The sequence below is a fragment of the Copadichromis virginalis genome, linkage group LG15 (genome assembly GCF_057382275.1).
Source record: "Copadichromis virginalis isolate Kocher_CV1m ecotype Utaka linkage group LG15, C_Virginalis_male_GT1.1, whole genome shotgun sequence".
Classification (NCBI taxonomy): Eukaryota; Metazoa; Chordata; class Actinopteri; order Cichliformes; family Cichlidae; genus Copadichromis; species Copadichromis virginalis.
In genome coordinates, this window is record NC_140632.1 from 10,998,304 (window position 1) to 11,025,472 (window position 27,169).

At 39.6% G+C, this 27,169-nt stretch overlaps 2 protein-coding genes across 2 annotated transcripts in view; one reads left to right on the plus strand and one right to left on the minus strand.

The window, feature by feature from the left end:
* Positions 1-163: 163 nt before the first annotated feature.
* cdc40 (cell division cycle 40 homolog (S. cerevisiae)) lies at positions 164-17,367 on the plus strand. Its single transcript, XM_085431881.1, has 15 exons — positions 164-372; positions 787-873; positions 1,835-1,964; positions 2,055-2,141; positions 2,264-2,403; positions 2,763-2,859; positions 4,820-4,959; positions 5,877-5,951; positions 6,140-6,185; positions 7,515-7,616; positions 8,754-8,869; positions 9,890-10,023; positions 12,505-12,581; positions 16,092-16,236; positions 16,794-17,367. The coding sequence occupies exons 1-15, from the start codon at positions 181-183 to the stop codon at positions 16,969-16,971; spliced, it is 1,746 nt and encodes a 581-aa protein (XP_085288007.1). The 5' UTR covers positions 164-180; the 3' UTR covers positions 16,972-17,367.
* Positions 17,082-27,169, minus strand: part of mettl24 (methyltransferase like 24) — a 39,488-nt gene continuing 29,400 nt past the window's right edge. The window contains exons 4-5 of the mRNA XM_085431882.1: positions 24,005-24,230; positions 17,082-18,604 (exon numbers count right to left, since the gene is read on the minus strand). Of these exons, the coding sequence (XP_085288008.1) occupies positions 18,260-18,604; positions 24,005-24,230 (571 nt within the window). The 3' untranslated portion in view covers positions 17,082-18,259. The remainder of the gene's footprint in view (positions 18,605-24,004; positions 24,231-27,169) is intronic.

Here is a 27,169-nt window from a genome sequence, read left to right on the forward strand (position 1 = left end):
TTAATGAATGTAATGAATTAATAATTTTAAGTTAATAATTCCGGTCATACGTATAAGATTCAATGCTATAGTTCTTTAAATTCTCAATCCTAGAGAATAATAAATTATCTATAAATTCTTTCTTCATTTCTATAACGGAAGTACCGCCCTTCTGCTTCCGCCACATTCACAACATCCAAGATGTCTGCCGCCATAGCTTCCCTCGTTTCATACGGCAGTGATTCCGATTCAGAAAATGAGTCTGAATCTAATACAAGTGTTGAAAAAGTGAACCCAGTCGATACGGACGCTACGGCTCACCTTAAACCGTTGCAGTCAGAGAGCAGTATGTCTCTGGCTGTTTTAAATTCCGCCCCTGAGGTCGCTGTCAAGGTAAGCTAAGCTAAGCAGCTAACGTTAACCTCACTTTATAATTAGATTATTGGGAGTAACTCTGGCTTACTTACTTGTTATGCTGATAATAATAAAGGTTATTCAAATTACTGTGGAAAGGTGGTGTTGTAATTAGAAGTTATTTATTCTCTAAAATTACAGATTTGTTCTAGTAGTACTAAGCGGGAAAGATTCCGCTAAGTGTGTTGTAATCTTTGCGGAATTACTCCTGAGCTAATTCTAAAAAAAATACACACTGATTGAGCTCTATGTAACTTAAGGTCCAACTACATGTATCTTACACTGTACTAGTTAACGTGTGCTTGTGTAAAACAAAACATGCGAATTACCAACCTAGAGCATGTCTCCTTTATCAAGAAGCTCGTTTGCTCATTGTTCGAATCCCGATTTTAGGAGGCTGTTGAGACGGGCATACACCTGGACCCTGCTCTGAAAGAAGTCACTTATAACCCAACATATGAAACCATGTTTGCACCCGAGGTAAGTCTGAATATTTGTGAGCTGGGTTACACATATAGTTAGTTAACTGATAATATAACATGAGTGGCATTTGATCACTTTGTTATGCAGTTGTGTGAAATACATATATTTAATTATTTTTAAACGGCACTAAACGATAAAGGTGATACATATATGAGCAACATGACAGAGAAATTAGAAAGTTATTTCAATTATTCATCCTTAAAAGACATTTCATCAACTGACATAATATTCTAATATGGAAAAGGTAAATTAGCCTTGCCCTTAGAATGTATTGTATTATTGTCAGAAATAACTTTAAAAAAAATAGTTTGCTGAAAGCCTTGACCATCTTATGTGCAGAATCACTTCAATGCAAGATTTTTGTCCGATTCCTGCCTGTTTCAAGACCCCCTGCAACATTTCAGTTGCACTGCAACCCAAACTAGTAACATGAATGTGTACTTACTTTTTTTAGGGTAGGTTTTGCAGAAGATTTGCCAGAATTTGTCAGTATCAGAATAAAATCATATAAGAAGGTAAACAAGTAAATTATTGTTTACCTTCTTATGGTTATTTTGTTTCAAATTGTGACCAGATGGGAGTGATTTTTAAGTTTATGAATCAGAGTATTTATTGCTGTTAATGGTTATTAATGTTAAATTATTCATGATTGTTGTCATACCACTGCAGTGTCCCTAACCTGAGTATTTTATGTTATTCATTGATTTTTTTTTTTTTGTAAAACAGATACTTAAGGCTGCTTACGGTAATTGCTCTTAATTGCTCCTGCAGCCTATCAGTCTAACTGCTGGTACATTGATCACTGTATCAGTTGTTATTGATGTTGTGGGTTTTTTTTGTTTTTTTAAGATCTACATGTATGAGAGGGCTTGTGAAAAAATAAATTAGTTTTTTATGAGGATCCACAGAAGTTTATCTGTAGCATTGCTAATGATTTTATATTTTTTTTTCTTCATAGTTTGGCCCAATGAACCCTTTTAAAAGCCAGCAGATGGCTGCCCCCAGGAACATGTTATCTGGCTATGCAGAACCTGCTCACGTCAATGATTTTATGTTTGAACAGCAAAGGAGGACTTTCTCCTCATATGGTAAGCCTAGTGATTTGGGTTTGGATGATGCAGTGTATTGATGCTGTTTAAATTTTAATGACTTTACAATTCTCCCTTCTTTGCTTAAAGGTTATGCTTTAGATCCATCTGTTGATACACACGAGTCATCCTCTAATACCTACATTGGTGCAGTGGAAGAGGCTGAGAAACATAAAGGTAAATATTATTTATATTCAATATGTTTGAGTGTTAAGATCTACTGATATGTTCAAAAAGCTTTTCAGTTATTTAGTTTAGGGGAAGTTTGTGATTCTAGTACCATATGGCTTCTCCTACAGGTCTGACTGTGTTTGAGAGTGGTCTGAAGAAGTCACAGAAGAGGAAAAAGGTCAAAGGTGGAGATGCAGGAGAAATTGACAATTACCTTGGACCATGGGCAAAATATGCAGATGAGAAAGATGTGGCCAAACCAACAGAGGTAATTTTGACTGCTTCTCCGTGTGATTAATCTATTTGTTATCCTGAAAGGCATTTTTTAAATACTTTATTTATATTCATATATTTTGCCATAATGCAGTTAACGTCCTCTAAAGACAAATTTTTTTAATCTTCCATAGTGCAGGTGATGCAATGGAACATATTTTGTTTAAGTTATGTAGTTGTGTACTAGACTTTAATAGATGACATGCACAACTGGCCAAATGCTGATTATTACTCACATTTCCTTTTTACATCTTAGATGAAATCCATTTCAGTTCGCTGTATTTGTTTTCATAATTATATAAAAGGCAGTAAGTGTGAAGTAATCCCCTGGTTGTGATTATTGTTATTGTACAGGATGAGCAGAAGGAGCTGGATGAAATTACAGCCAAGAGGCAGAAGAAGGGAAGGAATGAGGATGATGCTCCTTCAGAAGAGAAGACTATTCTCCATGGTACTGACTTTTTTGTTAATTTTGATCGGCTGTGGCAATTAGAGACATGATTGAAAATGTAGCCTAAACGAGCCTATTTATTTATTTATTTTTGAAATTATATTTTGTGCTGTTATAAACAGCATACAGAAACAACAGGTCATAAATGTCTTGATGCATGCTCAATCATCCAGGTAAGTAAATTCCAAATAGTTGATTCTGTTCATCTGGACGTAGCGTTTTCAGTGGGAGAAACATTTCGGCACTTGTCCAAGTAGGGCTGTTCGATATAACGATATAGATCGGATGACGATATAAAAACGTCTATCGTTTCATTTTACACTATTGTTTGTTTCGTGGTGTCACAAAATAAACTGTTTACGGCAATATTTTTTCATCATTTTGATGGTCACTGTAGTGGCTATATTAATTTCTTCTTTCTCTCTTTCTCTTATATTTAATATAACCACACTATGGACGGACAAGCGCCTGTTTTTATGTGTTGTCGTTAGCAATAATGACGGTAAAACCATCGTGTGTCCGCTTGTTTATCTTCCACATAAACCTTTCACAATAAAGCTCAAGATCCTGTTGAGACTTTTCAAAATAAACTGAATCACGTGAAAGAGTATGCAGAGTGTTTACGGATGAGAAGCAAAAAAGAGCCGCCAGGTGCTAAAAGATAAACCTTAGACTCAAACATTAGAACAGGCTTTTCCCCGCAGCACGCCGTGTAATAAATACTCACAAAGAAAACGGCGGCCTTTACAACTTATGTCTAAAAATGCATTGTTTCATGCATCGGTTAAAACACTCGACTCCAGCTACAGGACGCGCAGCTGGAAACGCTTCACGCAAGACGAGCTGCTCGAGATTCACAGAATTTACAGAAAATGTTAAATTTTTGTGATTTATATCGTTATTGGAACGATAGATGTCTTGTATCGGGATATGAGATTTTGGTCATATCGCACAGCCCTACATCCAAGTGATTTCTTCAGTCTCAGCTGACTGCAGGTTTTCCCAACCTTATAAACAGTACATTTGCACAATGACTGAAACGAGTCCACTGACTGGACCTCATACCACAGGCTTTACCCACGGAAATCTACACCAAGTCTGTATGGTTTACTGAAGGGTGTACCTTTAAGACCATTTGTCTGTAGGACCAACTCAGTCACCCATAACGTCTCAAAGTTTCTGTGAGTCCTTATATGTCAGGACTATCAGAACAGTTGAGAGGTATTTTTTTCTAAACACCGCATCTCTGTGGCTTTTAAACCCCACACCGCGCTTTGATAAAAAATTGGTCCGCCCAAAGGATCGGGTCCCCCAACATAAACAGAGTAATGTAGTGTACGCTGTGAAATGTTGGGAGAATTGCCAGGGAGGAACTGGGAGGAACGCTGGTTTGAGCGCGGAGTCAAGGAGGCCATTTACGTGAAAACGGAAAGACCATCTCTGAATCGAGGAGGGCGCCTAAGGGTACATCTTTCGCCATCTTACAATGCTGTGATTGCAGCCATTCCCCAACTCTCTGTGAATAGTATTCATGGCCATTGATCAGCGGTCTTTGATCAATGATCAATGAGCTTTGATCAGTGGTTGTTGATCAATGGTCATGACAATTTGCATATTAATGATCAAGGAACTGACCTCACAGCCCATTGTTGCCTCAGTGGTGCTAGTTTCAGTCATTGTGCAAATGTACTGTTTATAAGACTGGGGAAACCTGAAGTCAGCTGAGACTGAAGAAGTCGCTTGGATGAGTGACCAAACGTTTCTCCCACTGAAAACGCTACGTCCAGATGAACAGTATCAACCTTTTTGGGAACAGGTCGTAAAGATATTTCACAAAGTTTACTCATTTCTGTTCTCAAGTACTTAATATGTCAGGTAGTTCCTTTGTCCGGCATAGATCCAAATACTGCAGGATTCTTTTACATCACATTTTGTCTGTTTCTTTTGTTCTCTCCCACAGTTAAAGACATGTATGATTACCAGGGCAGGTCGTACCTTCATGTCCCACAGGATGTGGGCATCAATCTGCGTTCTGCGGATGCTCCAGACAAATGTTACCTGCCAAAGAAACAGATTCATGTCTGGTCTGGACACACCAAGGTCAGTTTGAGGCGGGGGAAAAAAGTTCTAAAAGTATTTGTTTTAATGATTTTGAGAGCAGTGAAACATGGGCATTTGTGTATACATATTTCATTATCCAATCCTTGTAAAATGTCTGAGAAAATCCATAAAACCTTGTAGGTATTTCTGAACACGGTGATAACACGGGCATGTACCAGCTGCTTCGCACCGACATATCTGAGATTATTTTGTTTGATTCAAAGCCATGTCTTTATAATTCACATATAAAGGCAAACACTGGGTTATTCCAAGAAAGATGTGATTCAAGTGTCTGATCTGCCAGTGCGCTTCAGGGAGAGGAAATCACTCAAGTTTTAAATTGGCTCCTTTCTGCTTTGTGCAGAAAGTTGCAGACTTCAGAGTCTAATTTGAATACAAAGAAATTTGAAAAGGATAAGTGTGTGGAAGTGCTGATGTTGAGATAATAGTTGGAGAGTGGCTCATGTGGTGTCACCAAAGTTTTGTGACACTTTGAAACTTTGGTATGTTGCAGAAAATCATGGATATTTTCGATAACTATTACAGAATTAAGATGATAATAAAGAGTCTGCACACATGCTGTCCTGCATGCATTATTGTTTTGGCCGGTGTGTCCAACTTAAAAATCTTTGAATAGCAATAGCCTGGCCATGGCTTTGTGATTTCAAGTCACATTTATATGATATACATTGCAGCATTTTCCTTCTGCTAGAATATTTTTCTGTGCTTCAGCCAAGAGTAAAAAAACCCCCAAACAAAACAGAAAAAGACCCCCAGAAAACAGATAAGCACAATATCAAAATTTACAAAACAGCTTGCTTTTACTGTAAATCAGCCATAAGCTGTAACAGTGACTGGGATACTCAAAATAAAGAGTCTTGGTTAAATATAAATTTCTCATCACGTGTATGTTCTAGGGTGTCAGTGCAATCCGATTGTTTCCAAACTCTGGTCATCTGCTGCTCTCCTGCTCCATGGACTGCAAGATCAAGGTAAATAAGCTAATAAGGTTTCTGGAGAAAAGGGGGGTGGGGGTGTATACACATTTATCTAAGATGTGATCTTTATGATTGTGTAATAATCTCTGTAGCAATAAAGTAGCCTGTTACCCCGTATTTTAAATACGACAAAGTATAAATCAGTTTTTTTCTCTTTTGTAACTGTGCTCTCGTCTTCACAGCTGTGGGAGGTGTATGGTGAAAGGAGGTGTCTTCGGACTTTTATTGGTAAGTGTGCAAAATGCTCATCCTACATCATCTATCATAATGATGTGGTACATGATAAGTGTTGGTGTCGGTTAATAATTCGCTGTATAAAATTGAATTGTGTCGTTTATTCAAGTAAATCCTTTTATAAATAATAATGGATCATCAGCAAAGATGCTGACATTAAAATATGGTCAAGGTATGAAGTGCGCTCAGCCTTTTGGGAAATACAAAGCAGTGACACATTGTGAGCTCAGCATTACTGGAGGACTAATGACATGTCTGCTGACCGCTGACAGAGCGCGGGGGGATTTGGGATTTTTTATTTATTTTTTTAATATACAGATATATGCGTATTTGGAGTCTGGGGGCAGGTTAGGCTAATGCATGCAGGACTCTCTTACACTCTTTCCAGAGATGGCACGCTGTCAGAATAGAGATTGTTTGCAGCTGTGGTTCTGCTTGTCAGCTCCTTCACTGAATATGCATAATTCAGCAGCTCAGAGGCCGGGGGGAATGAGGGGCAAGGGAGGGCACAAGACACGAGACAGAAGGAGAGAACACAGTTTAGGAGTGAATAAACTGACAGAGATTGACTAGCTTAGAAAGTAGTGAGTAGGAGAAACAGCAGAGCTAAATATGATGTGTGTTAGAGTTATTGGCTATGCCTTGTGGACAGAACCCTCAGACTGATATTGATATTCATATTTTCTCCAACAGCTTAAAGAAATATTTCTGGGGGGTTTTTGTGTGTTTTTTTTAATTTTCTAGAGGAATTTGCACATAGCTGTTTATAAGGTGATGTTGTTTGTAATGTCTACCAAATTAAGCAGTGATCAGCACTTGCTTGGTTGTGTGCGCCTGTTTCCGTAGTTTTAATTGCAGTCTGTGTGGCCTCAGTGGGCTCCGTTAATGCTGTAAAAACAGTACAGCCCTGCTTAAAGACTTTTTCAATGTGGTAAGCCTTTGCTTGCATGAGGCCCACAGGGACCTCTCATCACCTCTACTGTATGAGGGGGAAAACCCAAAGGATTACATAGACTGATATTAGGAGACAATAAGAAGGTGTGTCTTTTTTCACCACCCTGTTTTACAGGCTCATTTTAAGATTCCGTTTCCTCCATTTTCCCAGATTCCACTTCATCTTCCTTTATTCATCTCCCTTTTTTAATTCCTTTATTCAGCATCTTTTATTCCCCTTAACCAAATTTCATATTTCTCAAATGATTTTGCTTTCAAAGGAGGACAGCTGGGGGATTCTTGGTAACAAGATTGGGGAATGCAGGAAAATGAATTTTAGAGGATGTATTTATTTGTCTGTAATATATGTGTGGTCTGTGTCTGTGTTAGGTCACAGCAAAGCAGTGCGAGACATTTGTTTCAACAACACCGGGACCCAGTTCCTCAGCGCTGCATATGACCGCTACATTAAACTGTGGGACTCTGAGACAGGTACGTGGGCCACTGACAGCAATACGTTCTTTATGTAGGCGTACGGCTCCTTTTTAAATCTTAAAGTGACCAAATCAATAAAACTTCAAAGAAATAATTAAATAGAGAAATATATAAATGATTATCTTGAAGATGAATGATTTAATTAACCATATATATTCCTAGATGATAAATATTTTCTCTGCACGAACTTTTTAGTAATATAAACTTGTTTTCAGTCCAAGATCACATGAATTTTATCACTAACGCTAAAACCAATTAATCAACAGAGATTTTAATAATTAATCATTTAATTTTTTTTAAGCAAAACTACCAATACTGTAATCCAGGATTTGGATTTCTTTTTTCTTTCAGTAATTTATATCGGATGCAAAAAAAATAATTTACAGGTTAACTGATTTAAAAATGGTTATACCCGGTTAACATAATAGATCAATTAGGATGAATGACATGATGTCTAACACACCTTTATTGTGGAGGTGAAGTCTGCTAGTAAAACCAAATTTTAGTTGATCTGCTCGATCTGTGTCAGTCTGTGCTCCCTCTAGAAGTTGGGCCCATGGTTTCCCTTTAAAAAAGAACCCACTTGGCTCATCTGTCACATTTTTACCCCTTTCAGCTCAAGAGTGCCGTTCCAGCAGAGGGCAGAAAAGCATTAAATCCCCCACTTGTTGATATCAGTGGAGGACACATCATCCAAATACTTCTCCTAAAAGTTGATTTGCTTGAGTTAGATTTGTCAAATGAAAAGCATTGCTTACTTTTTTCACACAACTAGTTGTTGTGTTTTGTTTTTCTGGGGATTGTTTCTTCCTATATTATAGCAGTAATATAAAAAGCGTGCTATTTTAGCATACAAGTGCCTCTCAGTGTTTTCAGTCATTTCAATTTCCTGTTTCCTTGGTTGTAGCAGTAGTTGGAGCATCATCCCTGTGATGATTCACCTTTACCGAATGAACACTAGGAAATTTTTGTGTGTTACAGCTGAGTTGTCACCACCTGCAGGGATATGGAGCATACAGCATTGAAAGTTGTAGAGTGTGTCCTTAAATTTTAAAGCAACTTCAGTGTGCCTTTGTGAGGGAGCCACTGTGGATTATTCTGGAGCTCTGACTTTCAATTTGCTTCCCACCACAGGCCAGTGTATCTCCCACTTCACCAACAGGAAGGTACCATACTGTGTGAAGTTCAACCCAGATGAGGACAAACAGAACCTTCTTGTGGCTGGCATGTCAGATAAGAAGATTGTTCAGGTAAAGCTGACCATTTCTTCCACCGCAAGAAAAGTCGATCATGTTGGCCAAGCAGGTTGCACACATGAATTTCTCTGTTTACTCCCTGTGCCCGCAGGACCGTGAAATATACTCCTGTCTCATCCTCCAGCGCTAGTGTGTGTAGTTGTGTGGGAGTTGTAAGAGGTTCAGTGGCTGACAGGACTAGAGCAACTCATTAATCACAAGAAGCATTAGGGTAAACAAGAGGCGAAGGAAAGAGAACAATATGTGATAAAAGTAGGAAATCTATAAATGCACTATCACGTTTTTAGAACGAGTCATGCGAACCTCTCAACATGCTGAAAGGACAGCTCAAGTGATATAGTTTTTATTTTCGACATTTCAGAGCAATGGATGTTTGGAAATCTCTAGAAAGACATTTTAATTCTGGGAGATTAGCTAATAGGGGAAAAAATGTTGAGTTGTAATTGTCAGTCACAATCTGGCACAATAATCAGGGTTAGCGTTAAATCATGCAGGTCCCCTTTTCGGGTTATGAGAACAGATGGCTGTTCACCCCAAGGGTGGGGAAAAAATGGAATTTGGTGTGAAAGCCATCCGAACAGACGAGCTTCATTTTATTTATTTATTTGTTTGCTGTCCCTGGAGGGGTTTCTGTGTGGTTGCCTTTTATATTTTAATTTGTACATGCTGTTTTCTCTCAAAATATTAATTTGTAGGACTAAAGTCTGTTTGATTGCTAATCGCTGTGATTACATTAAGGCAATTTAAAAGGTTCATAACATCGGTACAGTTTATAGCTGCTCTCATAGGGAGTCTCCCACAGTGAGCCATATTCTCTGTTTTTGCAGTGCGATTGAGACGAGCTATATTTATTTTGGTAATCATCACTCCATGCGAATATAGCAAGGCGCAGTGGAACAAGTGTTGGAGGGATTGTGAATTCATTTTAGTACTCCACTTTTCGACTCATGGGATACATTTGTTTACCTCCCTTCTGTCTGCTGTGCTGTCTGTGCCTCTTTGTGTCTCTAAAAGTGGGACATCAGGACAGGCGAGGTGGTTCAGGAGTACGATCGTCACCTGGGCGCCGTCAACACCATCACCTTTGTTGACGAGAACCGTCGGTTTGTCAGCACATCAGACGACAAGAGTCTTCGAGTTTGGGAGTGGTAAGTGCCGAGTGCAGCCTGAACTGCTTATGCCATAGTTGAAACTTGAGAGTGCCGCTGTAGTTGTTGCTGCCGTTCTTCCAAGCAAGTCATGTAATCCTCCTCCCTAATGCTCTGCGTTTAATAACAGAAGACTGTAGCTGATATTGGCTTGGAGAAATCAATCAACAATATGAATGTAAAGCAAGAAGGAAGTGAACCAGTGTGGACTATAATTAAAAAACGAAACAATCAGGAGTTACAGACAGCTGGGTATTCAGTGTAATTTTGAGCTGTGCAAGTATTAGCTCTGGATTGTATTTTTTTAACTTTGTTATAGGCTTGTTAAGATGCACCTTGGGCACATCAAGTGCTTTTATATATTATTGTTCTTCTGTGATGAGCAGGATACAGATTATAGTGTTTTACGAGATTCCTTTTATATACGAGTGTAACTAACTAAAACGATGTGAATGAAATGATTTGTAATGTGTATGTGTTGGGATGACTGGAAGGTTTAAATCCCACTTTTGGGGATGGTGAAAGAAAACGCGAACATGAATTTTAATAACAAAATTAAAAATGTCCATATCCTGCTGTTTATAATTGTTTGGACAACCAAAAGACCACCGGGAAGGGCTTGTACACTGTCTGGGGTGCCCTGTCATGGTAAACAAACTCAGCTATTTGCTGTTTATAGATAATAAATATTTAAAAACCACCAGATAAACAGAGCTTTCCATGGAATGCTTCAAGGGGAGGTTTTGTATCAAGGGCAGCCATTTGTATTTAGTTTGGTTTAATTGTCAAAACTTCCTCATGAGCTTGTGAGATGGATTATCTGCTTAAAAAAGTTTTTTGCACACTTTAAGTCAATGTGAAAGACAGAATTAAAGATAAACACAACAACAACAACAAGCTAAAGAATTAAATCCTAAGAGTCTGCTTTGGGCAAACTTCGGGTTCCCATGAGCTTTTTTTTAGTGCAGCGTGGGAGTAAGCGGGCAAGTGGTATGTCAGGCCAAAAAGTGACTTGACGGTCCCGCTTTCTCCCATGGATACCACCTGGCTCTAGTCCCCCTGCCCTACTCTCCCTGTGAGAGCTGCATTAGGCTGAATTTACAAGAATAGTCTCATGTTGCAAGAATAGAAGCGGCGTCTAGCAGAGAGAAGCATGTTGAGAGCACGCAGAATAGACTGCGAGGGAGCAAATCCACAAGCCATTCGCGTCATAGTGAAAACGCCTACACGCAATTTAAATTCTGTCCACGTTCTCACACATAGTGTTCCCAGGATTGACTACTTTATCTATAGCATAGGTTTGTCATCAGGAGAGTCTGTGAATGCTTTCCAGGAGGATTACAATTGATTCGAAATGTACCAAACTGCACAAAACAAGGGGAATTAACTCTTGATCATAAAGACATCATGTAGAGAGCGATGAAGCCCACGGGGACACTTGGAATGATAATAAAATGAGAAGGAAAAGGATAGCGGGAGATAAGTGGTGGAGACTGTGGAAGCATATTGTAGGAATCACTCAGGATGGTCAAAGAACTGCTAAACCTCCCCAGAACTTGATTTCTTAAAAAGCCTGCTTTTTTAGAAGCGATCGATTTATCTCAGCTTAATAAAACTCCCAAATTGGAATGTTCTTAGAATAATTTGAAAAGGAAACAAATGAATAAATGAATTAAATCTGTCAGTGCTTGTTTTGTGAAACCATCCTTCGTTTCAAATTAGCACATATAATGAGATAAATTATATTATAGAAATCTTAATTTCAGACCCACTGAAGTAGTGTGTCTAAAAACAAAGTGTGGCTTCTTAGTTATGGAGTTTAGTTTGGCTTGACTGCAGATTCTGGCTTGAACAAACACAGAAGCTCCTTAATCTCTGACCGTGTGACGGTCGTGCAGCCCTAGCTGTCACTCGTCACAGAAAGAAACAAGGACGTGGTTTTAGTAAAGCTGATGGCAAGTTGAGTTTAGGACTTTGCTTTATTTTACAGCAAGTCTCAGCAAATTGGCACGCTGTCATCCTGACAGACACACATACATGCACTGTACATTTGAATGATCTTCTTCAGACAAGTTAAGATCAAATAGCCAAGTTTGCTGTTTCTCCCAAAGCAGAGAGACATAGCAGAGCATAAAAGAACAGCGAGGCCGGGTGAAGGAGCAAAGGAGGGTTTCATAAATAATTGGTGGCTGGTGCAGCATCAAAAGCATCTTTCACATTATTTACAAGATTTATTTATTTACTGTAGCACTAATGGTGATACAGCCTGTTTTTTTTTCCTTCTTTACCTCCACCACAGCTCTTCTCTCTCTAGTAAATAAGCAGTTTTGAGCTGGCATAAGCACCTTCAATGTCAAACAAACAACAGCTCTGTCGATGTTTTCCCATAGAGCTGTTATTGCTAAGGGCCTTCTCACGTTGTTCTCATCCACTGTTTAACCCGTCTTCAAGTGTACTCACAGTGTTTTGTGCCTTTTTCAGGGACATCCCTGTGGACTTTAAGTACATTGCTGAGCCCAGTATGCACTCCATGCCAGCTGTGACTCTCTCCCCCAATGGTAAGTAGACTAATCATGGCCAAACACTCATAAACACAGTCAAGGACAGGCGACTTGAGGGAGTAAAACCTGCATTACCACACTGAAGTAGAGTCACACCTTCTGAGATTTGCCATCGCTCAGGCAAGGTGGGAAAAACAGATATTCTCAGTGTAGTAAGTTTGTTGTACGTGGAGATTTCTGCTTGCCACGAGATCCAGATTTTCTATCAATACATGTCAGCTGTCTGTGTTTCCAGTTCTGTGTTTAGCTCTGGCTGTTTAATCGTCACAGATAATGCATTAACTGTTGGATAACAGAAATATTTGGACACTTGAGTGACTTAAACTGTGTACATTTGATGTCAAAACAAATGTTTAATATTTGAGCAATTTTGCCTTTTGGACACTGGAGCAGTAAGATTAGACAGGGAAGTGGGGCGAGGGAACAAGAGAAGACACACAGGGCCATGGGTCGGACTCAAACCTAGGACCTGTTGACTGCTCCATCAGTGAGCTACACTGGCACCCAATGCTATTTATTTTTAAGATGAACAGCTGTATGACTGTATACTGTCAGTTAGCATACCGTCGTGTAAAAAAGAGGGTTTTCATAGTGTAATGGAGGAGGTCACGAGAATGGGTTGCCTCACCGCTCATTGGCTAAACGGCAGCAGTATGCTGATATCTTACTCAGCAGATGTGGCTCCGTTCGTGAGTTCTGCCGACTGGCTGGCCTTTTGTACACATAGGACTCAGTGCAGCTGCCATGTTTATTTTAGAGACAAGTCTTTCTTCGGGCAGCCCTTCCAAGCAAGCCACACTTGTTCAGTCCCTCTTTCTAATGGCACTGTAATGTTTTCCACTTTTTCATTGTGGAATTATGGACTTCAAATCAATTTGGCCTTATAACCCTTCCAAACTGATGGGGAGCAAAAATGTGATTGTTGATTGTTGATGTCTTTCTCCACACGAGCAAAGCTTTTACTTCTTTGATAGTAGAGATTTAGGTCAGGGTTGTAGGACTCTGTTATAAGCCTGTAATTTTTTTGTAATTGCTGAATTTTACATTTCTTTTTGTGTAAAGTACCTTTACCATGCCTTCATGCAGTGCCGCCAGATTTCAGAGCAGTATCACTCTGTGAGATCCATATATCCATTCATATTCTTACCAATTACCGAGGTTATGGTACTCTTACCTGTACTGTAAATAAGCTGCAGCCAGGAAATGTTATGTTGATTAGACCCAGTTAACAAATTTTAGATTACATAATAGGAGTGGGCAATAAAAGCCTCAAAATTAAATCACAATTATATCAAGAAAATTTGTAATGTTATTGCTGTGGTCTCACTTCATAAGAGAATTTTTCTGAAAATTACTCAGGATTTTTTTTTAATTGTAACATTTTATCTGTGATTGCAGGCAGTAGCGTTTGTAGTGCAAACTAAATAAAGGGCATTTTTCATCTTTGTTTTTTCGATATGAGCTACAGCCATTGATGAAAGAATTTAGTAAATCTATTACTACATGGTGCCAGCAGCATAGTGTAATAGGAGATACAACATGGATCAAGTATTACCACAAAAGTAGCCAAAGTAATATTTTCCACTGTGATTTTTTTTTTCTTGATCAAGGCATTTATTTGTTTTTATAATATAAAAGTGATCACATATAACCAAAAATGTGCTCTGATCACAGGATAAAAGAAAAAAAGCATAACAGTCAGATCACACAAAAGAAAAGAAAATGAATTTTAAAAGCCACTTATTCATCACAGATCTTTTGCTTCTATATTTGACACCAAAGACAGAAAACCATTTAATAGATCCTTTTTTAAGCAGTGCATCTTTTTCCCCTCCCCAAGTTGTAAAAAGTATCTGATGTCACTAATACTCTGTCCTTCCATTTGTGAAGATGAACCTTCCTGCCACAAAAGGCTGCATTTGGGGTAACAATGAACTATTATTTTCCAATAAATTTAGAAAACTTCTTATGTATTGGACATGAGCAATTGGATAATTTGGGACATAACCAAAACATATGAGCATAAACGTGCTCTAGCCCACATGCCTGGGCTTGTTGTAGGGATGTAGACGCATGATCACAAAATTTAACAGATGAAGCATAGCTTGTTGAAGCTGGCCTGTTAGTACAGGATTAACTTTGGCTGGTAGTCATTAGTTTCCAGGACTGTCCTTGGTTGAGCTGCTTCTCTCCACTGCTCCCAGTTTCACCCTGTGTGTCTGCTTGCATGCGTGTGTTCTGTGTGTAAAGCTCTTCCCCACACATGGAGCAGAACCTAGCAGAGGAGAATCTGCCCCCCACCCAAGTATATTACACTACCATTTTGTATCCATGGAAACATCTCCATTGTAATTTATGTAATATCTCTGTAGGCAACCTACAAAAACCTTTTTTTGTCCTCATTTGTTCTTTTCCTTTCTACATTTTTTTCCCCCAAAGTTTTAAATTTTTTCTCTCCTCCTGTTCTCTTCGTACTTGCCTTCTTCCTTTGGGTAATATTCGTATTTGTTCCAGCGTGGTTTGTTTATCTTTAGCATGTGAATAATGAATGAGCTCTCAGTGGGAGACCATTCAGTTTTCTCTCAAGCCTAAATGGCGCCCAGCCCCACTTGGCACCATATATACAACACCCCCCCCCCCCCCGGCTCTTCCCCATCTCTTTTTCATGTTGACTAAGCAGACAGGGCTCCAGTGCGCTGCTGAAATTGGTCAAGTTGTTTTCATTCTCCTGCACTTATTCTATTTGACATTTGCTGACAAGTTTTCTGGAAGTGGTGTAAAAAGAGGACACACATCAGAACTACATTTCTTTCTCAGATCGAATTAGTAATTTCCTCATGTACACTTTTAAAAAGTGCGGAGAATTGTATAATGCTTTGACACTAAAGCACTGCCTCTCACCATCGTGCAGTGATGTTGAAACTGTTGGATTGTCAGGGGCTGAAATGCTCTCTAAAGCAGATCTCTGCTGAGCAGCCACTGATGCAAAACCTCGTTTTATTTTTTTTCCCTAAATTGCCTCAATCTTTCCAATTCACTGATGGCAGAATGATGAGTTCATGCCCTTTTCAAAGGGCTGTCCACTTCAATCCAAATTTCCAGTTTTGCTGTTTTGAAGAATTTTGGCCATGAGGCAGTTTCTACCATTTACTGTGTAGCTGCTGTTAGTTAATGTCCCTCCAGATCACAGTTTTTGCACTGTCAGGTTTAGCGCATGCTAGCAGTGTCATCAAAATACCGCACTGAAGATCTGAGGGTCTGCCTGTTAAACACTTGGCTGTACAGAATCATGCAAATAATACATTTAAAAGGTTTGGGGACAACTTTTAAAGTTTATATGCGTTTGAATTTGAATTCAAACATTACCTTGAAATTTCAATGTGAACAACCAAAAATGCTTTTGTTTTCTCTTTGATTTTTTTTTTGCAAGAAATGTGTATTGTGTTATCAAGGGCACAAGTGCTTTGCAGCATAGTTGGCCAATGGTTTATTGTTTTGTTTTTTAAGGTAAATGGCTCGCCTGTCAGTCCATGGACAACCAGATTTTGATCTTTGGAGCCCAAAACCGCTTCAGACTAAACAAAAAGAAAGTCTTCAAGGGTCACATGGTAGCTGGCTATGCATGCCAAGTGGACTTCTCCCCAGACATGAGGTAAGCCTTCACAATGTCACTCTGAAGGGCAGTTTTATTCTGACAGAAACCACAAAGTAGAGATGCTTAAAGCTTTAGAATATTCCACTAGTAAATACTAAACAGTACTTATGAATAAAAATTTGCTATTAGTGTAATGGGTGAATTAAAAACTGAGTCCAAATGCACCATTGTGCAGATGATCAGTATATTGAGATATCTTTGCTTGTATTCTGTAAGCTGTTTCTCATCCTGAGCTTTAAAATGCATCCAGGTAATGAAGCACTCTTGGTGAAAAAAAACATACAGCCATCGCTAGGAGAGCTCACAGGACATCTTCCTATTTTTACACAAAACGCCCATTAAGACCCTTTTTTGTCCCTCTTCTCACACACCACCCACGACTGTGAGCAGGTGCCCTCACTTCCTTTCAGTATCCATGGCAACATTGCAACCCCTGCCTAGATTAAATACCAAAAATTCCAACTCCCACCTTTTGGCTGCTGAAGTGAAGATAGAAGTTATTTCTTTATTTTTATAACCATGTGCTAATTATGAAACACGTTTCTTTCTACCAGTTATGTGGTGTCAGGAGATGCAGATGGAAAGCTGAACATCTGGGACTGGAAAACCACCAAGCTTTATCACAGGATCAAGGCTCATGACAAGGTGTGCATCAGCGCCCTGTGGCATCCACATGAAACCTCCAAGGTCATCACCTGTGGCTGGGATGGACAGATAAAACTCTGGGATTAGATCTGTCCCTGAGGACGGGTTTCTGGAAATAATGGACATGACCTGACTGGTTCAATAAAAAGGAGGAGGCCAATTGTCTCATGGTCTGGAACTGTTTTTGAGTCGAAGCCAAAAGACTGGCATCCAGTCTGATTGTACAGGTGTATTTGTTTTTTACCCTGTGTAGGATCAAAATACTTAGTCATGTAATATCTGTACAAACAAGAACTTTCAAAGTATTGGTTCTACTGCAGAAGAAGTATTACAGGGGGTACCTTGTTATTCTTAATGTTTCTTTTTTTTGTTACTGTATTTTCCAATGTTCTGGTAGTATACCTTTCATATTCTTGATAAAATATATTCTTTGTTTTCAGCTGTATGGCCATCTCTTTGTGGAAATAAACAACCTAAAGTCTACCTTTTCAAAAAATGAAGCACTCCTTCCTTTGGGGGGGAAAAACCCCCCCCCAAAGTGTTTATTCTTTAAAATCAAAATCATGAGGAGAAATTCGGTTCATCATCAAAAGGTTTGGTAAATTTCAATAACTGAACAATGTTGTTATTTTAAAGTGTTACTTTTCCTGATTGTTGGCAGTGTTGCGGTGCTGAACAGACAAACGCCAGCTGAACACGAGGAAGGGAACTGATGGTGTAAAATTCTTATGTGTGAAGTTTTTTTTTGGGGGGGGGGGTTATTCTATTATAATTCCAGAAACTGGAATTACAGTTGTTTTTCTCTTACTTGCACAAATATCCACGTTTAAATAGCCAACAAGCAAACTCTGTACAAGTGTACAGTCCCATTTTTTCACATTGTCATGCTGTGGTGATGCATGGAAACTACTTCTTCAGGAGCAGATCCCGTCTCTTTCCCGCCTCCTTAAAATATTCACTCACTGTCGGTGACCCTGTAACGCTGTATCCGCTTCCTTGAATTCATAATTTAGCTCGTGAGCTGCGTAGTCTATGGACTTCTGCTGTCTACTATCAGGTAGGACTGCCTGGCTTTGGGCCAGGCTTAGATAGGACCTTGATGATTTTGACTGTGACTTTCCTGCAGCCAATAATACAGCCACTATGAGGTAGAACACAGAGCCTCTGGAGGTAATTATGCTGCTCCTTTACTTGGCTTAGGTCATCGCAGGCCAGCAGAGGATGAGCGGGAGGATAAGTAGGAGCAGAGATTTTTACTTTTTTTTTTTTTTTCTCAAAGGTCGGGCCAGATAAGAGCAGTGTATTTGAAGAGAGCTGTGCCCCAGAAAGTCCATGTTACACATTCAGATTTCCAGTTATCAGCGACGGTAAAAAGTTATTTTTGAGTTCTAGCTGGTTTCCCTAAAGGCTTCCACTGAGTATTCACCCAGCTCAAGGTGTAAGCACTGCTGGCATTAAGCACATTCTTCTGTAGAAAAATGTGAGGTTTAGCAGGATCGCTGTGGATGTGGAAGAGGTGGAAGCCGGAGCGCTCAAGCTCCTTCAGCAGGCTGTACCAGTACCGCACCACAGATGGCTCATCGCCACCCACCTCAAAGCCTGCCCAGTGCAGGTGAAGCTCCAGCAGCAGCTGTCCCACTGAATCCAGAACTCTTTCGAGGATCAAATTTTCCAAAATCTTCCATTCTGCACTCTCCATGTCTGCCTTCAGTACATCCACCTGAAACACAACCAGAAAAACTTCCGATTTAAATGCATCTTGTTTAGGTAATAAATGACACCAAGCTGCATGGAGTTCTTACATGCAAAAGCTATTAAAAGATGAAAAGTGAAGCTTGATTTTGTTCTGCGCCGGGGATCTTGATGATGGATTGAGTGAAAGAGCAGCCTGACAAGACTTGCTGTGATAGAGCAGGGAGGAAATTTTCAGAAGATGAATGTTAATAGCACCCTTAGGTCATATTCATGTAAGGACATTCATGCATGCTCAAAGTTTAATGCATATCCTCAGGACACTGGGTTTCCTCTCAGGTCTAGTATAGCAGAGTCTTTCAGGCTCACCAGTATCTCATAATTTTCTCAGGAAGTCCATCATGTAGCCATAGTCAATAATACATTAACCAAAGAAAATATCAGGGATTAGTGCATTAAATAGTCTTTCCTACAAAAAAAAAACTAAACAAATAGGCTGATAACATTTCTTGAGCTAAACTAAGTGTCGGGTGGTATGGCAGCATATATATTAAACAAGCTCCTCTCCAATTGATGCATTTGACACCGCACAATATCCCCAGACCTCATTAGTGTAACTGAACAGGATTCAAAAACAACTGTGGCAAAATATCGTCCTCTGTCCTCCCCACCATTGTCCCTCACTCCCACAAGCAGAAACATGTTGTTTTTTTTGATTGGACAAAAATCACGTGATGGAAAATGATGAGACATCGCTGAAAACTAATGCTAATGTAATTTCTATCTGCTTATGTGTGTGTACATTGTGTTGTGTTGTAAGGATTATAGATGATCACACAGCTTCACTCTATCTGTCGTCATTTTTCTCTTCCGTGGACTTCCCAGAAATGGCCTTTTTGCCTTTGTGGTCCCATATCCATGTCTATGGGTGGAGCATGGGGGTTATTTCTGTTCAAATATTCTGATTTCCTTTGGCTTCATGTTTAACTGCAGACAAGCGAGCATTTTTATTTTCATGTCTTCTAAATGGAGTGTACTCACTGAACTGGTCAACAGTCTAGCACAGGTCCAACACAGAGAGGCAGATAAACATTCACACTCACATTATGTCAATCCAGTTAACCCAACATGCACATTTTCAGACTGTGGGAGGAAGCCAGAGTATCTGGAGAAAAGCCACACTAGCACAGGGACAACATTTAAACTAAGCAAAGAAATGCAGTCAGGTTCAAAAAAAGGAGGTCATGGGGGTGACAGACAACCATTATGTACATCTGTGAATTCACTCACGATAGTACGCTTATGGCCATATCACCACGAGCAATCCCGATCTGTTTGTATTTTATTATATTTAACAATGTTAACTTTTATCTTTTAAGCTTCATTTGAATTTTAAACTGTGCCAGCAAATCAAAAAGCATGCATTTCAGTGGCTGTCTTATTAAAATTAATTTAGAACTCAGGATTAGATTTGAAACACACACAAAACACAAAGAAAAATTGACTCTGCAATAATGAAGCTGATCAGCCCCAGTGGATAGCTTCCATAGACAATTTTATGTCAAATGACTTTGCACGCTGTGAAATTCCTGCCCTCCCTAACAGAGATATTAATGAGTTCCTCTGCTTCCAGTGAGTCATAATGTATGTGATTACTTCTGTACAGCAATCTCAGCATTAGGCATTGGAACACATTTTCATTTTAGAGAGGCTTTTGATAAAAAGTTGTCTGAGTCTGTGTAAACAAACAAGTTTGCTGATTTGAGAGCAGAACAGCAAAATGGGAGTTTACATTCGGGCTTGTTAATTAAATGGAAATGTATTTATTTGAGATAAATCCTAGCTATTACCCAGACTTTATTTTTTCTTTTTATTGCACACAGAATACCTCAACTGACCAGCCAAACAGGACACAAATCCTGACATTATTACTAGGAATGTGTGCCTTTATTGGTGACTATGCCACCAAAGAGCAGATCATACTTCCAAATATTAATTTTACTAGAATCTAAAAGGTTGGTGAAAACACTTCAACAGCTGCATTATCCTCTCTTTGGGCTATTTCTGCAACCGTTTAAAAAGCAAGCAAAAATGCGTGAGTGTAACATTTTTTTCTCTAATTATTTCAGTGCATCGTTTAGGCACAAAAAGCACATTCTTAGTCCAAAGATTGTTAGATGTAAGTTTTTCTGCTTAGGCTAATTAAATCCCGTATGGTAGCATCTCTGGGCAGTGTTACGCAATTACTGTCATGATCGATTGTCCAATGTGCAGCTCTTTTTCGCTAAATGAGATGTGACTTCCTGCTACTGACATTTGCACCCGCCGTGACAGTGTGTGCGCTGTGTCAGCTGGTCACTAGAGCTGTGTGAATGAGTCATCTGTGTGTGTGTGTGTGTGTTTCTTTTTTAACTAACGGAGATAAGAAGTGCCGCACAAATGCATATTTTGACCTTTCAGAGCGACTCCCGTCTCTTGATTGCTGCCTTTCCTGTCGCCGAGGATTGGAGAAGAAACAGTTCTCCTGCTGTTTGCTGCTTGCTCCTCCTGCACACTGTGTACTCACATTAAAACCTCATTACAAGAATGCATGTGTGGCTCTGCATTTAAAACAGGTGAGGTGTGTTATCTATAACGCAGCATGGTGTACAAACCCACCCACACATACTGTAAACACGCCAGCCCTTATTTGTTCATATCTCGTCACACACCGACATCTTCATATCTTTGCAAATACCTTATATGATTTGCGTGTTTGCTTTTTACCTGCAGAAAAGGGTTTAACAGCTCGAACCGCTCAGCTTAAATCAGTTAAAGCAAAGCACCTGGTTTCTTCGCCAGGGATTCTGCTTTAGTCTAATTTAAATTTAGTCTATTTAAAACAAAAAACAATGATAAGCCCAGCTAGCAATCAATATATATTAACTGAAATGTTCACTTTATTATAGGAGAGAGGGTTAGTGGAATAAACTTTAGAGTGTTAACAGTAGTGATGCAAAAAAAAAAGATTTTGCCCTGGAGGGTGATACAGATGCTCTGCAAAGCTCACCCCAAGAAAAAAAAAAAAAAAACAGAAAAAAGGATAACCTCTGTGTAAAACACACACTTTATCCTGAGGGTGGAGTGGGAGCCCAAATTTCATGAATCAGTTTGGTTTTCTTTGGTTTTTTCATACACCAGTGAAATTCAAAGAAAACAAATAAGCAGGAACTTGACTATCAAATTGTGTTCACAATAATTAAAAGCCACCCACACCCTTTAACAGTTGGATTTAAATGCATCATGGGTGTTTACGTCAGCTAGAACACATCTGCGTTTACACCTGCTTTTGTCACGTCTCCAAGCTATCCAGATGCCCACTGTTGTTCAGATTTCATAAATATATCATAATCTGTTGCCAGTAAAACACCACATTTGTTCAGAAAATGCAACATATATATATATATATATATAATCCACTCATAATATCAGCAGGACCAAACCATATGTGAAAGGCGAAAGGGATAACATGAAACAGGGTCGCCGCACCCTGAACTGATTCTTGTTATGTCCCTGTGGGGGACACATCAGCGAACATGACCGTTTACACTAAACCCATATGTGACCACAGAGTCTCAGGGAAAAGGATTTGGCTTATTGTGCAGCATCATAAAGCTCGCTGTACTGTAAAAGCTAGTACTGCAGAGCAGCTATACTTCCAGCAACACTACACGTACAGAACAATTTCTGCTGGGAACTTTCACATTTTTCAGCAAAAGAGCCTTCAGCTGCACAAATGTTTCAACTTCACTGTGTCTTCACTGGCAGTTTTATTAACGAGTGCACTTTAGTCCTTCCTGTCCTTTGAAAGTTTGTTGTCCGCAAGCTGAGAAGTACCTGATTCAGCTGTGTTTTGCTGGAAGCTGCATGCTGAACCCCGTTTCATATTTTTAGTTCATGCTGACTTACAGCTATGACACACATTCCTTGAACCAAGGTAGAAATTGGTTATATTCCTGTTTTGTGTGTGTGTGCACTGTTAGCAGGTGCCTGTAGGCTTCTTTCAGCTGCTCCCTTACTTATGAGCAGTTGCCACAGATTTGGCTCTGAGGTATTTGTACCTCTTCCTGAACTCAAACCGAGAATACCGCACATGTTAGGCAAATGTGTGAAACACAATACTGTGGAATCACTCATATCTATGACTCCTCTAACAGGAAAAAGGAGGATAATCAGAAAAGGTGGCTGAGGGAAGTGACAATAATGGCTTTTAAAAAACAAGCAAACAAACAAAAAATTACATATTGGATCCTTAATGGTATCAAGGCATTTATGTACCAAACTGAATGCTCTGTCTTTAATCAGTGTTCTGTAACCGTAACTATTAAAGTTACCCGGTGAAGTGGATATATTACAAGAAGAGAGCCTTGATGCCTTTAAGTCATGATTTAATTACCTCTTTAGAGAAGCATGGCTTCCTTGACCTTGAATTACCATTTAGCCTTCCTATTCAGGCATGCTTGTTGGCTCTATAACTGTGTTTATTAGCATGCATGCTATGACTGGGCTTGGTGCGTGTGTTTATGATTGAACGTGAATGCAGATCCCTATCTGATGAGGTGAAACACAAACCCTGAGGAGTTTTGGGGAGGTAATACATCCAGCACAGTCATATTTACAAGAAAAAAAGTCACATATACGTGAAGATATTCACCTGGAGCTGTTTTATGTTGAGGCGCGCAGGAGCAAACCTGCCCTTGCTTGCTATGCATGAATAATGCCGACGTTGATAAAGGAACACCTTCATCAGGTTTAAGGCAGAATCTACAACCATTTATCCATTTTATTCTGCTTATCCAAATTCAGGGTCATGGGCAGGCAACTGTTAGGGGACCTAGACCGCTGTGGGACCGCTGAGAGCTGACAAGCTTGCAGTATGAAATGTCACTAGGATTGACCTGACCTCCCTAAGTGGGCTCCACCTGACTCCACTCACTTATGTATGCATGATTCTGTTTAAACAAACTGAAAAACCACAGAGAAAAAAAGGAAAGAAAAGAAAAAAGAAAGAGGAGAAAAGCAAGTTAGAGGTGAGCGGAGCAGACAACCACCATTAAATAAAATGCTAAATAACTAAACGCGGCTAGCCTAGCCTTAACTGTGGAGGGCAGGCAGTTGAATGACTTCCACTATCATCATGTTAGTTCTTTTTTTAGTTAGATCTTTGGCTAATTTGGCTAGCAGAGTAGCCTAGCATGTTATTTTTGTTGTTGTTGTTGGTGTTAGATTATTACACTGGTTGTATGTGCCCCCTTTGGGAGGAAACTGGAGAGAACCCATGCCAACACTGGGAGAACATGCAAACTCCACTCAGGAAGACCCCAGTCTTGCTGTGCATGCCATGAACATGCCTATCTAGAGCCTCAGTGGCCTATTCTCTATCTCTTACCTCTCTGTGTCCAAAGTCATTAAGTATGGTGGCTAGTTTCTTCGTGCTGGCATACTGACGCTGGGCAACAACGGCCGGGCTGGGATCCCTCCAATCTACAGAAAGACGATGGAGCCACATTTCAGCTTGTTGCAGGTGAGGCTGCTTAAGGCTGGGATCAAAACAGTGAACTTCACAGCCTGATTGGGCGAGAGAACTTTCCAGGGACCGGTCATCCACTCCTAACCTAGAAAACACACAAAAATACAGACAGGGCGAATATGTGAGAGTCAGCTCCATTTACAGGAATGCATATTTCATCGTCTTGACTTCATTTGTGTGAAATGTTCCAATGACGAGATGAAGAGATTCTTCATGGGACACATGAAGACTAAGTGGTACGAGTGGCCCAAATTATGATATTTTGACAAAGTTATATGGCAACTAGCTATTGAATTTCATACAATCTCACCCCTTGTGCACATTTTTAAGGAAGTCAAAGTGTGGTACAGGTACAGACAGTCAGGTAGGAAAACACAGGTATTAAAAACTTTCTAAAAATAGCCATCGTTAGAGAGGGATGTTTGCATGAATGCAGCTGTATAACTTCAATGCGTGTTTATTTCATGCAGGGTTGGATTTCATTAGAAATTGGTCGCCTACTATAAAACCATCGTCTTTATTGTTGCTCCATCATTTGATAGGGCCAAGTGCTTATGAGACCCATATGGAAAAGATATATATAAATCTTATAAAGTTTTTATCTGTCTTGTATGAAACTTGTATGAAAAGCATACAGGAGTGAAAACACATATAAGATCCCTTGAAAAATTATATAATGAAACTTGTATGTTTTATATACTTACTAAAAAAATATATGAAAGTAATGAGAAAGTGGCCACTTTCATGAGTAAATCATATATGTTTTTACTATTTCTTTTCCATATGGGGAACAACGCAGGATGAAGCCCTTCTGTTGTATTCCAGTGATCTAAAACTTTAAAAATGTGCTCTGAGGCGCCACTAAAGCGAAAACATTTGATCAAAGACCCAAAGATCGGTTTTGTGACATGAAACAACACCTTAGACGTGTCAAATGCAACAGAGCGAGTAAAACTGATAAAAGGATACAGACAAGATAACACCACGGCGTCACTGTGATCTTACTTGGCCTCCGAGCCAGAAAAGAATCAATAATTCAAATGAAGGGAATAAAGATTTTAGCCAGGAGATACTTGACGCTTGTGTTTCTCTCTTATGTCTCCTTTGTTTCATGTTTCTCTCCTTTGCTCTCCACATCTCTTTTCCTACAAGTGGCCTGCTTCTCTATTTTAAAATGTGTAAATCTAAGCAGACAGACACGTTCCCTCGTGTCTCTGTCTCTTTCATGCCTTCTCTCCCTTCTCCCCGCACTTTTTCACTAACCTCTCTCACTGCTGTTCCCTGTTTATTCCACCCCTCCCTTCTCTAATTCCACAATTTTCTCCTTTTCTTCCTGTCACTGTCTCTGCATCTGCATTCCCCTGTGTCTTGTTTGCGCGGCGGCTGTATTCTGTAATCGTGACAAAGGGAGTAGATTTCACAGTACGCGTCTTTTACAGATGAGGCACCGGGTCCCCAAATGCATCACGCTGGTGGGAAGATGAGAAATGAGCATATGTGAGGGATTGAGATGCAACTAGATGTCTCTTTTTAAAGCACTAAATATTTCATTGAGAGTTTTTCATTCTCTGGTGAGGTTTTGGTGAGCGGCTGAGAATCAGTGCAGCGAAACTACGGGGATCGGGGATGACTCATGAGGCGGCAGGAGCAAAAGGGGGGAGTCACAGTGCATCACATGCCCTTCAGAATAACAATGTTCATAAAGGAGGGTCTCTACTAGGTCTCTCATGAGAGCAGGAGAGGTAACATAATGGATGAATGGCTACATAAATGTGGGTGTTCTAGAAAGACATTTACTTCATACACATTCTTTATAGAGGCTGTAAGGAGACTGCTGTTGATGTAACCAAATATGAAGATCTGTGATTGTTTAGATTCTTGGTCACAAACTCCCAGAGGATTGTAAATGTAATAAAGAGCTATGAATCCACCTGACCCATTATGTCAGCAGCCTGTCTGGGTGTGGTGAAGTCTGGGGCTGATTAACAAACCCTTGGTGGGTCGAGAAACTGTCCCAGTTTGTGCCAGTTTTTTCTCATTCTGGCCTCTGTCACTGTCTGTCTCTCACTTTAAATTTCACACTTGGACAAGATACAAGGGAATTGGTGGCAGAAAACCATAACCACTGGCGTGGCTTTGCCTCAGGCACAGGTATAGCAGTTCGACCCCTGGCTCCACTATCTTCGGACAAGATACTGAACCCCGAGTTACTTGTGACATATTCATCAGGGTCTGATTGTTATATTGATTTCACTTAGGCAAAGAAACAAGATGTGTATTGTTTCTTTGAGGGTCCACGTAGAGAAGAAAGGGGCTCTATACCAGTCAATTTAGAGTTACTAGGAAACCTAAAGGCCAAACTGAAAATATAATCAAGAAGATAACGACATGAAAATAGTAAAACTACAAAACACCATAAACACAGGAATCCTAGTGGACTAGAAATAAAGCAATAAGAGGAATAAAACCCATTGCAGTCCAAATACTAATAGAAAAACTCAGAGTTAAGGAACAAAACCCAATTTTATGACAATATTTGTCTCCAAAGGACATGAATAAACATGTCCTTTAAATGTGAAAAGGTTTTTTTGTTTGTTTGTTGGGGTTTTTTTCACCCTCATGTCCATTAGCCTGTGTTGATGCTCTAAAGTTGTGTCATTCATTCTACAGGTAACTTGTCAAGTTTAGACCAGTTTCATAGAGCAGAAATCTTTTCTGCCCTTCATGTGCAAATCCAACATGACTTCACAGTTCTGTCTCCTTGAATGTTGACTAAAAATGCGACAGTATGATCTGAGCAAACATTTTCAATATTATCTGTGAACTTGAATGTTGCCCCTCCAAAGTTTTACCTGCGAAATAGAAAATGTGGAGGTGTAGTCAACGACAAATTTTAACGACAAACCTTTCAGCATCTCGCAGGAAAATGACAGGTGTAAATAATTAAATTAACACTGCTGTTGCTGCTTCAATTTCAAGGTTATGGTTATGGTTTCAGGCTCACTGTCACACTAATGGATTACT